At 37.7% G+C, this 12,460-nt stretch overlaps 1 protein-coding gene across 2 annotated transcripts in view; it reads right to left on the bottom strand.

Moving 5' to 3' along the window:
- LOC127963566 (semaphorin-3G) overlaps positions 1-11,539 on the bottom strand; it is a 31,255-nt gene extending 19,716 nt beyond the window's left edge. For both annotated transcript variants that reach the window (XM_052563540.1, XM_052563541.1), the window contains exon 1: positions 11,039-11,539. In XM_052563540.1, the coding sequence (XP_052419500.1) occupies positions 11,039-11,132 (94 nt within the window). In that variant the 5' untranslated portion in view covers positions 11,133-11,539. The remainder of the gene's footprint in view (positions 1-11,038) is intronic.
- Positions 11,540-12,460: the final 921 nt, after the last annotated feature.

Here is a 12,460-nt window from a genome sequence, read left to right as displayed (position 1 = left end):
GTTTAAATTGGTTACATGAATTTGCCATATAAAAGTAATTTCTGTATGAACTTTTTGACAGTTAATGACAACTGACCTTACAGCCTGTGCAATTTTGCCATTGTGACTGCATCTTAAGGTTATGATGGCATTTAATAACAATAAAGAGTGGAAGAATAGTGGAAATTAGACTTTGATATTTGGCTCTAAAAGGGGCTCAAGTTCCTGTATTAGATTTTTCATTTTCAGTGTGGGAGCATGTGTTTGTTTGAAAAATATGTACATAACCCTCTTAGAACCAAATTTGTAAAAACAAAACCAAAGAAATATAAACTATATCTAAATGAAGACAAAACATTCTAGTTTTCCAGATGGGAATGCCACCAAATGCCCTATTTTTGGTCATATTTTACCCACTTTAAACTATAGATAAGTACTGCGCACACACCCCCACAAACACATTCTCTGGTTATCTTTCTCTAGTATCCTGAAGTTCAGCTCCACTCCCTCCACATTCCCCTCATATAATGTGCAGTTGGACAGAAAAGAGGAGTGGAGAAAGAGCAGCTGAAGGAGGAATGAGGCCTCGTTGAGAGGGTGGCACGCGTCTAAAGCCGCTAATGGGGCGCCGATGAAAAGAGCACAAACAGGAGCCAAACAGCCAAGCCAAATGTTAAACCACAATAATAAAAACACACACATGCAACAACAACATTCACAATCCACTCCTTTATATAAATCAATTAAAACCCTCTCTCAGCCATTTAAGGAGTTTACCAAAAGACTTTTGGATTTTAACAATCATTGGCAATATAATCTGGGGTTTGACATTGTGTGAGTTTTTTTTTATTTATTTTTTTTATTAACCTCAAATAAACTCACAAGCTGAACAGAAGAGAAAGAATTACGTTCTTTCTTTATTAGAGTGATCTTGCATGCAAGTTTCACGATGATATACTGTATATATAGAAAAAACTTTTAAGGTTTCTGTTTCCAGAAAACAGTGAAATACTGACAAAGACAAAACAGCACACATATAGAGTCGCAGATCACTGCTATTTGTCATTAAATGAATGCGTTTCATCCAGCAGCTACATATCTGTAATTGCAAAGACCCCATGAGGTTACCTGCGGTTTAGTGCTTTGCTCAAGAGAACAATGGTGGCAGATGATCTCAATAAGTAATGAATCAATCCTGTGTCCTCCATAAAAACACACATATGAAGACAATTACCGCTAAATAAAACAGAGACATATACAGTACATCGGAAGAAATTTAGAGTTACAACATCACATTCTTTTACCTTTTGTGCTTATAATATGTTGTAAAAGAGATGGGAATCATACGGAATGATTTGAGATTTGATTCCCAGTAATCGTTTTTGATCATTCACCATTTTATCAAAAGTTATGGAAAAAAAAATTGTACGCTTACCATTGGGAAAGTAATTTAAAATAAATAAATACAAATATTCATTTAAAATATGAACTGAAAACTATTCTTGAGCAACACAGCCTTTTTTTATATAGAAAACACTACATCCAAACTCATAATGTGTATCTTTAATTGCATGTTGTCACATGAACAACCAATCTAAATTACTGATTCTCTAAGCCAGCTCATCTGTTCAGGACTCGTTTGATCTATGCTTTAAGATTGTCATTTACAAAGCCTTTCATAAGGGAAACTGTTACTGTTCATACTGTATGTGTCACGATCGGTGATACAGGAAACACGGAGAGAGAACCAATTGCAGGTATGATATTTATTCAGGGGTAATCCAAAAGGGGTAAACAGTCCAGGCAGGGTCAAAACCAGAATCTCCAATCATCATGAACAGACAAAACACAAGGCAGGATCAAGACTATGGATTAGCATAACACATATGACATTAGACAAGGACTCCGTGACACATACTCAGACAGACCGGGTATAAATACACAGAAGGTAATGAGGGAACAGGAGACAGGTGGGGAATAATCAGTTAACCCAAACAAGGAGGAAGGTGACCAAATAAGGAAACAGACAGTTCATAAGGTGACAGACACCGTGGGAAAGGAGGACACCTATTGGAAACCCAGGGAACACAACCCAGACACTGTGACAGTATGTTCTTGATTCTCTAATAAGAATCGACTCATCAAACCATTCGCTCTGTAGTTGTCTGGTCAATGGAAATGCTGTCAGAGTATCTTAGTATAGCGTTCTATGTGAAATGTATTACAGAAGAGGATATGCAAGGAATCTTACTGGATTTTATGCACTGCAAATGCCACCTGCTCCTAGGTGAACCTCTCACATGCATACACACACTTATTGAGTAGTGTAAATTACACAGCTAGTCTGGAATCTTTCATGTAGCTGTGTAAATAATCTGCTCTCTTAAAATAACACTTCACGATCACCAATTTAATGACATTAAACGTGACAAAATGACATCCTGAAACTAAACAGATGTTTGAGTTGGCAAGCACTCCCTCTATAACACACACACACACACACACAGCATATCGCGGTCACCCTCCAGTGTGACAGTAAGAGGCTGTAAGTGTGCCAGTAAATGTGTAACACTTCGGAAAAGTAAAAAATTTTTAGCATTGGTGTCAGGATAAATGACGTACAGTAGTTACAAACAAGTGCTCAGGGTTTGTCTGGTTTGCACAGGCCAGTTATAAGATACCATATCTCCACCATCTGCTGACAAATCATCTTTCAATAAGACAAATGGGAATGAAAATGGATTCTTTCTCCAGGTATTATAGGTATCAGTGGTTATACTGTACAATACACAGACACACCTGATAAAGATACAGTTATGTCCATCTGATGCATGTTTTCTACAAATCTTTATCTGTTGTGTGTGAGAAAGTCTAAATAAATGCAAACCAGAGTTTACAGGGTGTGTTGAACTGCAGTGACATTATGCTGTAGATCCAGCACAGAACATTTATACCCTCACTCTCTTTTTTCTAAACTCTTTTTCTTACATCAGTAGGCTTTCTACACAGTGGCAACCCACCAGCTTTCTAAACAACCATTAATAACACACACATGCTTGTTGGCATCTGGCCTACCTTTCAGATTTCCGCTTACTGGTAATGAAGTGAATGCAAGTGGAAGAAGAGAGAGGTCTTGCTTTAGAACCGACTGGGCTGCTTGCCTAAAGATTATTCTCATTTTTTGTGTAAAGGGTCGTGTGTCTGTATGTGATTAAGAGATGGAGGAAAAGAGAGATAAAAAGATATAAAGTGAGAAATGAAGTATGAATATGTACTATATGTATACATAACCCTCAGGAGAAAACATGTCCACATAGGAAGTTAATCATGTTCTGCGCTCTGGTGTAGACAGATACATTAATATATAACTTGTATGTGCTTTATCATGCATGTGTGTGTGTGTGTTTGAGAGAGAGATTTCAGTATCAGGTTGATCTTTTGAGGGCTTCAGGCTGATTCTGTCATCAATCGCGTGGTGGAACTAATTGATTACTGGCTGGTGCAGCGAGCAGCAGGGGAGAACGTTCACAGAGTTGAACATCGACAGGAAGATCTCATGGTGTCTTCCCCAGGCAGTGTGAACACACAACGTTAAGAACTGCACACACACACACACACACACACACACACGCACTGCCAGAAACTGCCCTTCTCAGATAACAAATTTAATTAGACTAGGTCAACATTTCACAGCAGGTTATGACTTAAACAATCCAAGACATCTAAAATTCACTGAATACCTTCAGTAACATACACAAAACACTCGTAGAACACTCTGTTTTACAATATATACACTGCTGATCAAAAGTTTAGGGTTTGATTTATATATATATATATATATATATATATATATATATATATATGTGTGTGTGTGTGTGTGTGTGTGTGTGTTTAAGACATCTCTTATATTCACCAATGCTGGATTTATTTGGTGTAAAATACAGTCAAAACAATAATATTGTGAAATTATAATACTATTTAGAAATAACTTTTCTATTTGAATACAGTTTGTTAATTTAATTTATTCCAATGAATGCAAAGCTGGATGTTCAGCAGCAATTATATGCTGATTTGGTGCTCAAGGAACATTTCTCATCATCAATGTTGAAAACATTTGTCCTACTTAATATTTTTATTAATTATTATTATTTATTTATTTTTTTCCAAGAACGTGAATAGAAAGATATTAACTATGAAAGTTTGGACACAACTGACTGAATTCATCTAAATGATTACGCATATGCTCGTTATTTTATTTCTATATTTCGTTGACATTATCTATTTTTTTATTGAAAATTTAAGTATTATTTTAAAATATATTTATATTGTTTAAAATAGGGTTTTTAGCATACAGTGATTAGAGAAAAAACTAAAAGTACCCCTAATTCTCTCACTCTGTATCTGCCTGTCTATCTTCATTTATCACACACACTCACGTTACTTCAGGACAAATCCGGCTACACCAGCACTTACTGGTAAACTCATATAAGCCCCACTCCCCCTCAAACCCACTTTTTGTAGCTTATTTTCTCAGCGTTCCTTTTGTCAGTCTCATTCTTTCAGTCCCTCTGTCTTCTCCTGCTCCCTGGCCTCTCCTGATCCCCTCTCTCTCCAAAGCAAGAATCAGAACGTGATGGTTTAGATAAACCCCTCTGGACAACGAAATGAGAGTCAGTGCCTTTCCCTCTGTACACACACACAATGAGACTCCAGCAGCTAGACAAAATGCCTTGTTATGGCTCCACAGACTCGTTACCACATTTAGCAAGAAAGAAAGAGAAAATATTCTTTCTCATACCAATAATCTACATGGCAGTGGGTGAAATTCATTCTGTCCACACCATTCCTCTTTTTTATTTACCTCCATTCATTCTTTGCTTTCTCTGACACCTCTCTTCTTTCTCCTTTATTACACTGATCCCTTTTAGCAGCCATGTCTCCATATGTTAGTGTGTGTGTATAGAGGGCAGCTGTATTTGTGCAGTGTGCTTGAGACCATTACAGCTGCAATTAAGTGTGTGCATGTGTGCATGTGTTCCTGTGACGGCTCCCAGGACAGTCATCAGCTCAGGGGTTAAAAAATCAAATCATAGTTTAAGTGACCAGCAGCTGTTGCGGTCGTTATCAGTGCATGTGATCACGTCCAGGGCTTGTGTCCTAATTGCAGCAAACTGCAAACTCCCCTCAACCCAGTAGGAAACCACCACAATGCTGCATTGTTCTGCTACGTTTCACTGCAAAAATCTCGACTGACGCCACAAGGATGGAGGGAATGTGTGTTTTCATTAAAATTCCACCTGCATCCATTTTGCACAGTACAAACAAAGTATTCTTGTCTCCTGTACTGTATCAATACTGTACCTACATGAACTGTATTTGAGCTAAACCTTCAGCTTGAAATTCATTTCCTCAATTGGTCGCTATTTTACCCACCTATTTTTTTCCTCATTCACACACCATATATTCTCTGTACTGCACTTGGACCAGCACACAGTCTGTTTATATACATTCACATGCACTTTAAACGTCTGATGAAAAATCACATTTAGGTGAATACAACTGGCATCAGCATTGAGACTTTACTCCAAAAAAAATTAGCATTTAATGTTTCAAATATTCAATTACACTTTGTGAGAACGACCTGTGCATGTTAATGTAATATATCTGAATACCTCCAAAGGTCAATCCTTGAACATGGATTAAAGGTGATGTGAGCATTTTATTTTTCTGCGATGGTAAAAAATATTAATATCACACTCCTGAAAGTACCATATATTTCGCAATTCTAGATACATAAAGAACCATGGAACATTATTTTTACACAAAAGGATAGAATAGTGGGGGGGGGGTCTTTAGATTTTTGAAAATGTTCTTTACACTAAGAAAAAAAATAGGTCTCTCACGAACTGTTCTTTGGGGAACCAGAACTTTTTTTCTAAGGCATCACTGTCAAAACCCCCTTTTGGACAGATCTGACTGAATTAGGTCCTGATATATCTGTAAACTGGGAAAAAGTCGTGCAGATATTTAGTTTGAAGCACTTTCTGCCTGTCAATGTTTTTGCACATTCACAGAGCAGCCCATATATGGAATGCAGGAAGCTGAGAGCATCTGAGAAGCGGATCGTTCAAGATCAATGCCATATTCAGCTTCATAAGCAGCTGTTATAAGCAGTTGCTGGTTTGTGGTGGAAGAATTATATTTTGCTTCATGCCACTGCTCTGCTGTGTCATCTCTGATTACAATATTCTCAATTAGGGCTGCAACTAACGATTATTTTGATAATCGATTAATCTGTCGATTATTTTTACGATTAATCGATTAATCGGTTTATGTACTTATATTTTAGTTTTTTCCATTTTTTCCCCCAAGTAAATTATTAATAAAGGGTCTTTATCATTCAGCATAGATTTTTAAGAGATTTTAACCATTTCGCATTGTCATATCCTCATCAAAAATATACTTGGAGTTGTTTTATTATGTTAGTAATCCTTTGTCGAACTCTTCTGCAATCAAAACACTGACCCATACTCTAGCAAAATTCACAAGGAGATTTCAAATATTGTTTTCACCATGGCAGTCCTTAGAGCTCCTAAAGTAGTTTAACATCCCAAACAAAGCTTAAGGAATCTTTGAGAACATATTTTCACGAAGTATAAGGATAAAACAGAATAAAATTGCAGTGCATTGTATTTTATTATTTACTGGGAAAAAGCTTTATAGCTTATGCTGTGAATTTGTAAACAATCCTTCGAAAAAAAGTGCCAATGGCATGAAACCTGAATGGAACTCACAATTTAAAGCAAAATCCATCAGAAGGTTGTCCAGAAAAAAAAAATTGGGACACACACAAAAAACCTGCTGTGTGAAAAAGAGCAGTGAATACTTAGAAAAGAAGTGCATTTTAAATATACTCAAACATTTACCTCTCTCATTCAGTCATAATTAGGCTGCAAGTCTGAATTATGAACTGGTAAACGACAAACTGATCACATAACATGTTTGTAAAGCTTTAAATGTTAACTGTTAAAAAGCAATGTTATCAGCTTTTACGACTAAACATTTGCAAACAACCTTGTACTGGAGAATCTGCACAAATAAAATTCTTAGGGGCCGTTCACATATCGCACCTAAAAACGCGTGGAAAACGCTAGTCGCGCCGCTTTCTCCTTCTTTCCAAAGCGCTCGGGCAGAAGCGCCCTTGAGGCGTCTGCCTTTGCTAAGCAACCATGACGTGCTCTCTCCATGACGTGCCCTCTCCATGAAGACCCGGAAATTTCAGCAAAGGATAAATGGATGCGGTGTGGACGCGCCTGGAAAAACGGGCGCATCGCACCGCGTGCGTGTCGCGACCGCGTCGCTTCCATTATGAGAGTGCATACTGCGCGCCTACATAGGAAATAACGAACTTGAGCACGCAAAAGACACGATATGTGAACGGCCCCTTAAACAGTTCAGTAGTGCAGAGTTTACAGGTTACTCTTCATTTTGAAGGCTCAAAGTAAAGTACTCCCACTTCCCGCTGAATGCTGCAGAGACGCTGTTCGGGAAGCACGTGACATAAAACGAGGCCAGCTATTGGCTATTCGCTACTTCACCTGCTGTACTGGCTGAGTAAAACCTCCGGTGGCTCATTACTGCCACACTTTGGTCACCGCAGATTTGAAATATGCACGAAATGAGCCGCTTATGGCAAATAAAATTTATTTAGCGACGAATCGATTACTAAATTAGTTGACAACTATTTTAATAATCGATTTTAATCGATTAAATCGATTCGTTGTTTCAGCTCTATTCTCAATGGCACAACTGTATGTTTGTAGGGAGGGATTTTGGTAAGAGAGAGCATGTCTAATTCAGTGGCTAGTCTGGCAGTTCCAGTTCTAACATCACCTTTAAATTTTAGAGCAATTCTTCTCTAGAACTGCGATCTCATGGGAGAGTTTCACAACATCCATCTTAGAGACATGGCTTGCTCTCTCAAACAAACGGTTCCAGGGAGCTGGGAATATTTAGGGAGTGAGAGAATGTGAACGAAACACAAGAATCATCAAACATTCTTTTAGTGACAGATTCTTTACCCAGACCTCACAAACCATGCACAAACATCTGGGCAACACTACAAAAATAAACTCATTAATTCATTCATGTAAACTAAAACAAACACAGATCTGCCCACCTCTGCGTCTCTGTGTATGTTCAACCATAAAACAGAAAAGTGTGCCAGTGTGTATATGAATGCATGCAGGTGTGAAAGTGCATTAGGGAAGAAAACCTGTGTGTCTACACTCCTAAATCAGCACAAACATTTCACAGAGCAGAGGTCAGAACTGACCCACCAAAAGACCCCACAAGATCCACAAACACACTTACTGCCCAGCTGCTGGCATATACAGGCCATCCCTCATTTCCCATTCAAAACATAACATGCTCCCTCCAGACCAATCCATACAGCTCTGACAGCTTGATGAGTGTGTGTTTTCAGTAGGCAGAATGGCCAACATGCATTCTGAGACCCAGCAGTTTAGAAAATCTAAATATATGTAGTACAACTGAATGGGTCTCGCTTATCATTATCAAGGTTAAAAGCACGTCCATGGAGAAGAACACAGGCCGATTACATGCAATCAGAGCTCCATGCAGGGACTGGGCAAACATTAGATGACCGCATTAAACTCTGCACAGATGCACTCCAGTCACGCACTCGGACCTCTCGAGGGAAACCGGACACCCAACTATTAGCTCAGCTTATAATCATTTATGAAAAGAGCTTATCAGAGTCACTGATAAACAATTAATACAAACTACTGCTTCACATTCCTGTAGCCCCCTTAAGCCTTGTTCTTTGAACCCTGCAGATAAATTAGGGTTACACAAAGTTTCTCTTAAAGGGATAATTCACCCAAAAATGAAAATTATGTCATGATATACCCACCCTCAATGTGCTCTATGCCTTGTAACACTTTCTCTTTTATGCTGAAAATAATTGACTTCCATATTAATTTCTTTCCATCCTAGGATGCCAATGTGGACCAGAATAAAATGTATTTATAATTTGCTCACCATCTTGTTGTTACAAACCCATATGACATTCTTTGTTCCATGCACACTTGTTTGACAGAACTGAATTTTACAAGGATTGTTAAACAAAAGCTACATATATATATATATATATATATATATATATATATATATATATATATATATATATATATATATATATATATATATATATATATATATATATATCCACACACACACACACACACACAGAGTATATATATATATATATATATATATATATATATATATATATATATATATATATATATATATACTTTCTTTAACATATGTGGTTAATAAAGCTTGATTCGAAAAACACTGTTGCATCCTTCCTTATGTAATATAAAGAAGTAAAATTTATATAAACAATGTAATTTATGTTGTTAATAAAGTTTAATTCGAAAACCCTGTTGCAACCTTATGTAATATAAATAAGTAAAACTTCACCCATCTTTATGGATCGATATCATCACTCACCATTTACTTTCATTGAATCTTTTTTACGTCAAATCAACATTAATCTTTTTTTTTACATCAAATTCTAAAGTTGCTATAACACCAGCAAATTGTACAGCGAAAACCGTGACCTGTCTATTGTCAGTATTGTCGCGATGTATGAAGCTACAGCAACACACAAGCCACTTTCAAACCAAGCAGCTTTCTGTTGGTCTTCACAGTGAATCCATGTGACCGAAATCTGTGTCTTCCTCACAAATTCGAAAACGGATTCTACTGAAAAGACGTCTCACCTATACTACTTTACTACACATACAAAAATTAGCTGAACAACGGTAAATGATACCGCAGCTTAACATTTCAAATAATGCGGGTGTGGGAACGACATGAGGATGACTTTATGACAGAAGTTTAATTTTTGGATGAACTAGGTAGGCTAATTCCTTTAATAATATCAAAGTAGCAGCGTGTAATAACAGAGATAAAACATCTCACACTCCCTTAGGCCATTGCAACATTCTCGTTGCACTCCATAAATCCGGTAATAAGATAATACGCATAGTGCCATAAAAAGCGCTCGAGAGTCTGACCGCGAGGAGGTGAGCGCGCGCCAGGAGAGCTCGTGGCATGAGGATTCCGGAGTTCTGGATAACAGCTGAAACAGTAGTCTGTAGTCCTGACATAGCCTTTTCCCACAGCTTAAAAAAGACCAGCCACAACATCTCCAGAGAAAAACACTGCCACGCAAAGACGGAAACGGCACTGTAACCGTATTGAACAGGGCGCTTAGATCTGAATCTGATAAGGTCACCGAGGGACTGAGCTGAGGGCACAAAGCTTTAAAAAGACTTGGTTTGCAAAGCAGGATGTGTGGAAAGCAATATAAATGCGAAAAGCGACAAAGGCAAACGGTTCTCTAGAAACATTATTCTATTTATTTCAATTAATTAAAATTTTCAATTAATTTATTTATTTCAATTAATAAAAAGACGAAATAGAAAATCGAGATCACATAGGCTACACATTTTTTTACAAGAAAATAAAGACATTTTGACAAAAAAATAATTGGCAAATAAAAAATTTAGTTGATAGTTGACATTTTACAGTGCAGTTTTTCCAGTTAGCCTATTCATTAGGCTACCTACAGTAGGATACTTTTCTGCATAATAAATAATAGCTCACGTTCTGTAAATGTCTTGGAAGCGTCTGTTAATGCAAATGCATTATACAATGAAATTTTTTTTGTTTCTGATTGCCAGTAGGTGCTACTGTATTCTGCCACATGCACCTGTATATTGTGTAGACTTATTCACACACACGATGAACTAGGGAATGGCAACATTAACCTTAACACTCAAACGGTGAAAATAAACAATCATTAATCTGAAAGCACTGGACCGCGTTCTCTCCTCACAGTAGCGGGAGCTCAACCAGTCATTTTACAACTGTTCATTAGATGGCTTTTTTGTTCCGTTTTAAAGATGAGCAGAAAAAAAAAAAGAAAAATAATAATTTAAAGTTAAGCTCATGCGTAATTTACCTTTGTATGACAGGCGAAGGCGCGGCACGTTCAGTTTAGTGCTGGTGCCAACAGACAGGACCACCGCCACTAAGACCAGAACCGGTAACTCCATGATGAATGGACCACTTTCAATGAACCTCTCTTTACTCTAACGGAAATAAATACTTCTCTCAGGGCTGTGTCCCCTTATAAAAGTTTGAACTCCAGACGCAGAAGATGTTGGACATCCACAGCTGGACCCGAGTGGTGAGATCAGGTCTCAGGTTAAGCTCGAGTCGCTCGCCTCTGCCCCTGTGCGATAATTTCCCACACAGCTCCAGCTCAAGTGCGCACGTCTCTCTCTGCGTCTGTCTGTCTCTCTGTCTCTCTCTCTCTCTGTGTGTGTGTCTGTCTGTCTGCCGCTCCCTCGCTCTCTCTTCATGCAGTCCCGAGAAACACCCTCCCCGCCTTCTCAGCGCCTCGAGAGCGAAACGAGCCTCCGGTACTTTGCCTGTCACTCGCGTTCAGTTCCTCTCACTGCGCCCCTTGGTGCTATCAAGGGTGCGAGTTACTGGATCTCATAAATACTTATAGTTTTACATGTAAGTGTATACTTCAAAAGCATTTCCAAACAACGTTTCAGTAAAGTTAGTTAAAGCGCCAAATTGACTCCAGCGAACATCGCTTGAGGAGGTAACCATAGCAACTGCAGGCGGCACGAGCGCTTTCCATTCGGCTGAACGAGATAAAACTAAAATAGACAAGAATAAGGTTGACCGTTCGACCCTGAACACTTTTAAAATAATTCATACACTATCGCTGGCAGTTTTCCAAATCAAGCTAATAAAAATTAGGCTACTACATCTGTAGAGGAACAGCGCTGAGAGGAACACAAAAAACACTGACTTTTAATTATTATGTAGCCTCCTGCACTGGAAAAAGTTTATATCCATTCATAAATCTTACAAGCTTAAAGCTGTTTAAAGCTACCTAAATGCATACAAAAGTCTGGATGAATTACAATCATTAAACACCATATTCCATGAAATCATCCTGAAATCATACTGTGTTACGCTGCATTGTAGCTGGTTTTACATTGTTTTTAGCAGGACTTTGCTGGCCATTGCATCTTAGTTAAAATGTTATTATTAACTAAAAACATAAAATCACCACCTCAAAAAATGTTCAAGTAAAATACAGTGCCTAATTGTTTAAAGCATTGTCTCATACACTCTAAAAAAAAAAAAAAGGTGCTTAAAAAGTTATTCACAGCATATAACTATTTTTGTTTCCACAATGAACCATTGAGTCAAATGTTCTTTAAAGAACCAGCTCTTTCTTACCTTTTTATAATCTGAAGAACCTTCTTTCATCACAAAGAACATCTTGTGAAACAGAAAGGTTCATCAGATGTTTAAGGTTCTTTATGGAACCATTTAGACAAAAAAGGTTCTTCTATGG

Source organism: Carassius gibelio, chromosome B8 (genome assembly GCF_023724105.1).
Source record: "Carassius gibelio isolate Cgi1373 ecotype wild population from Czech Republic chromosome B8, carGib1.2-hapl.c, whole genome shotgun sequence".
NCBI lineage: Eukaryota > Metazoa > Chordata > Actinopteri > Cypriniformes > Cyprinidae > Carassius > Carassius gibelio.
Note: the sequence above shows the minus strand (reverse complement) of the source record. Positions and strands in the feature narration are given on the sequence as shown.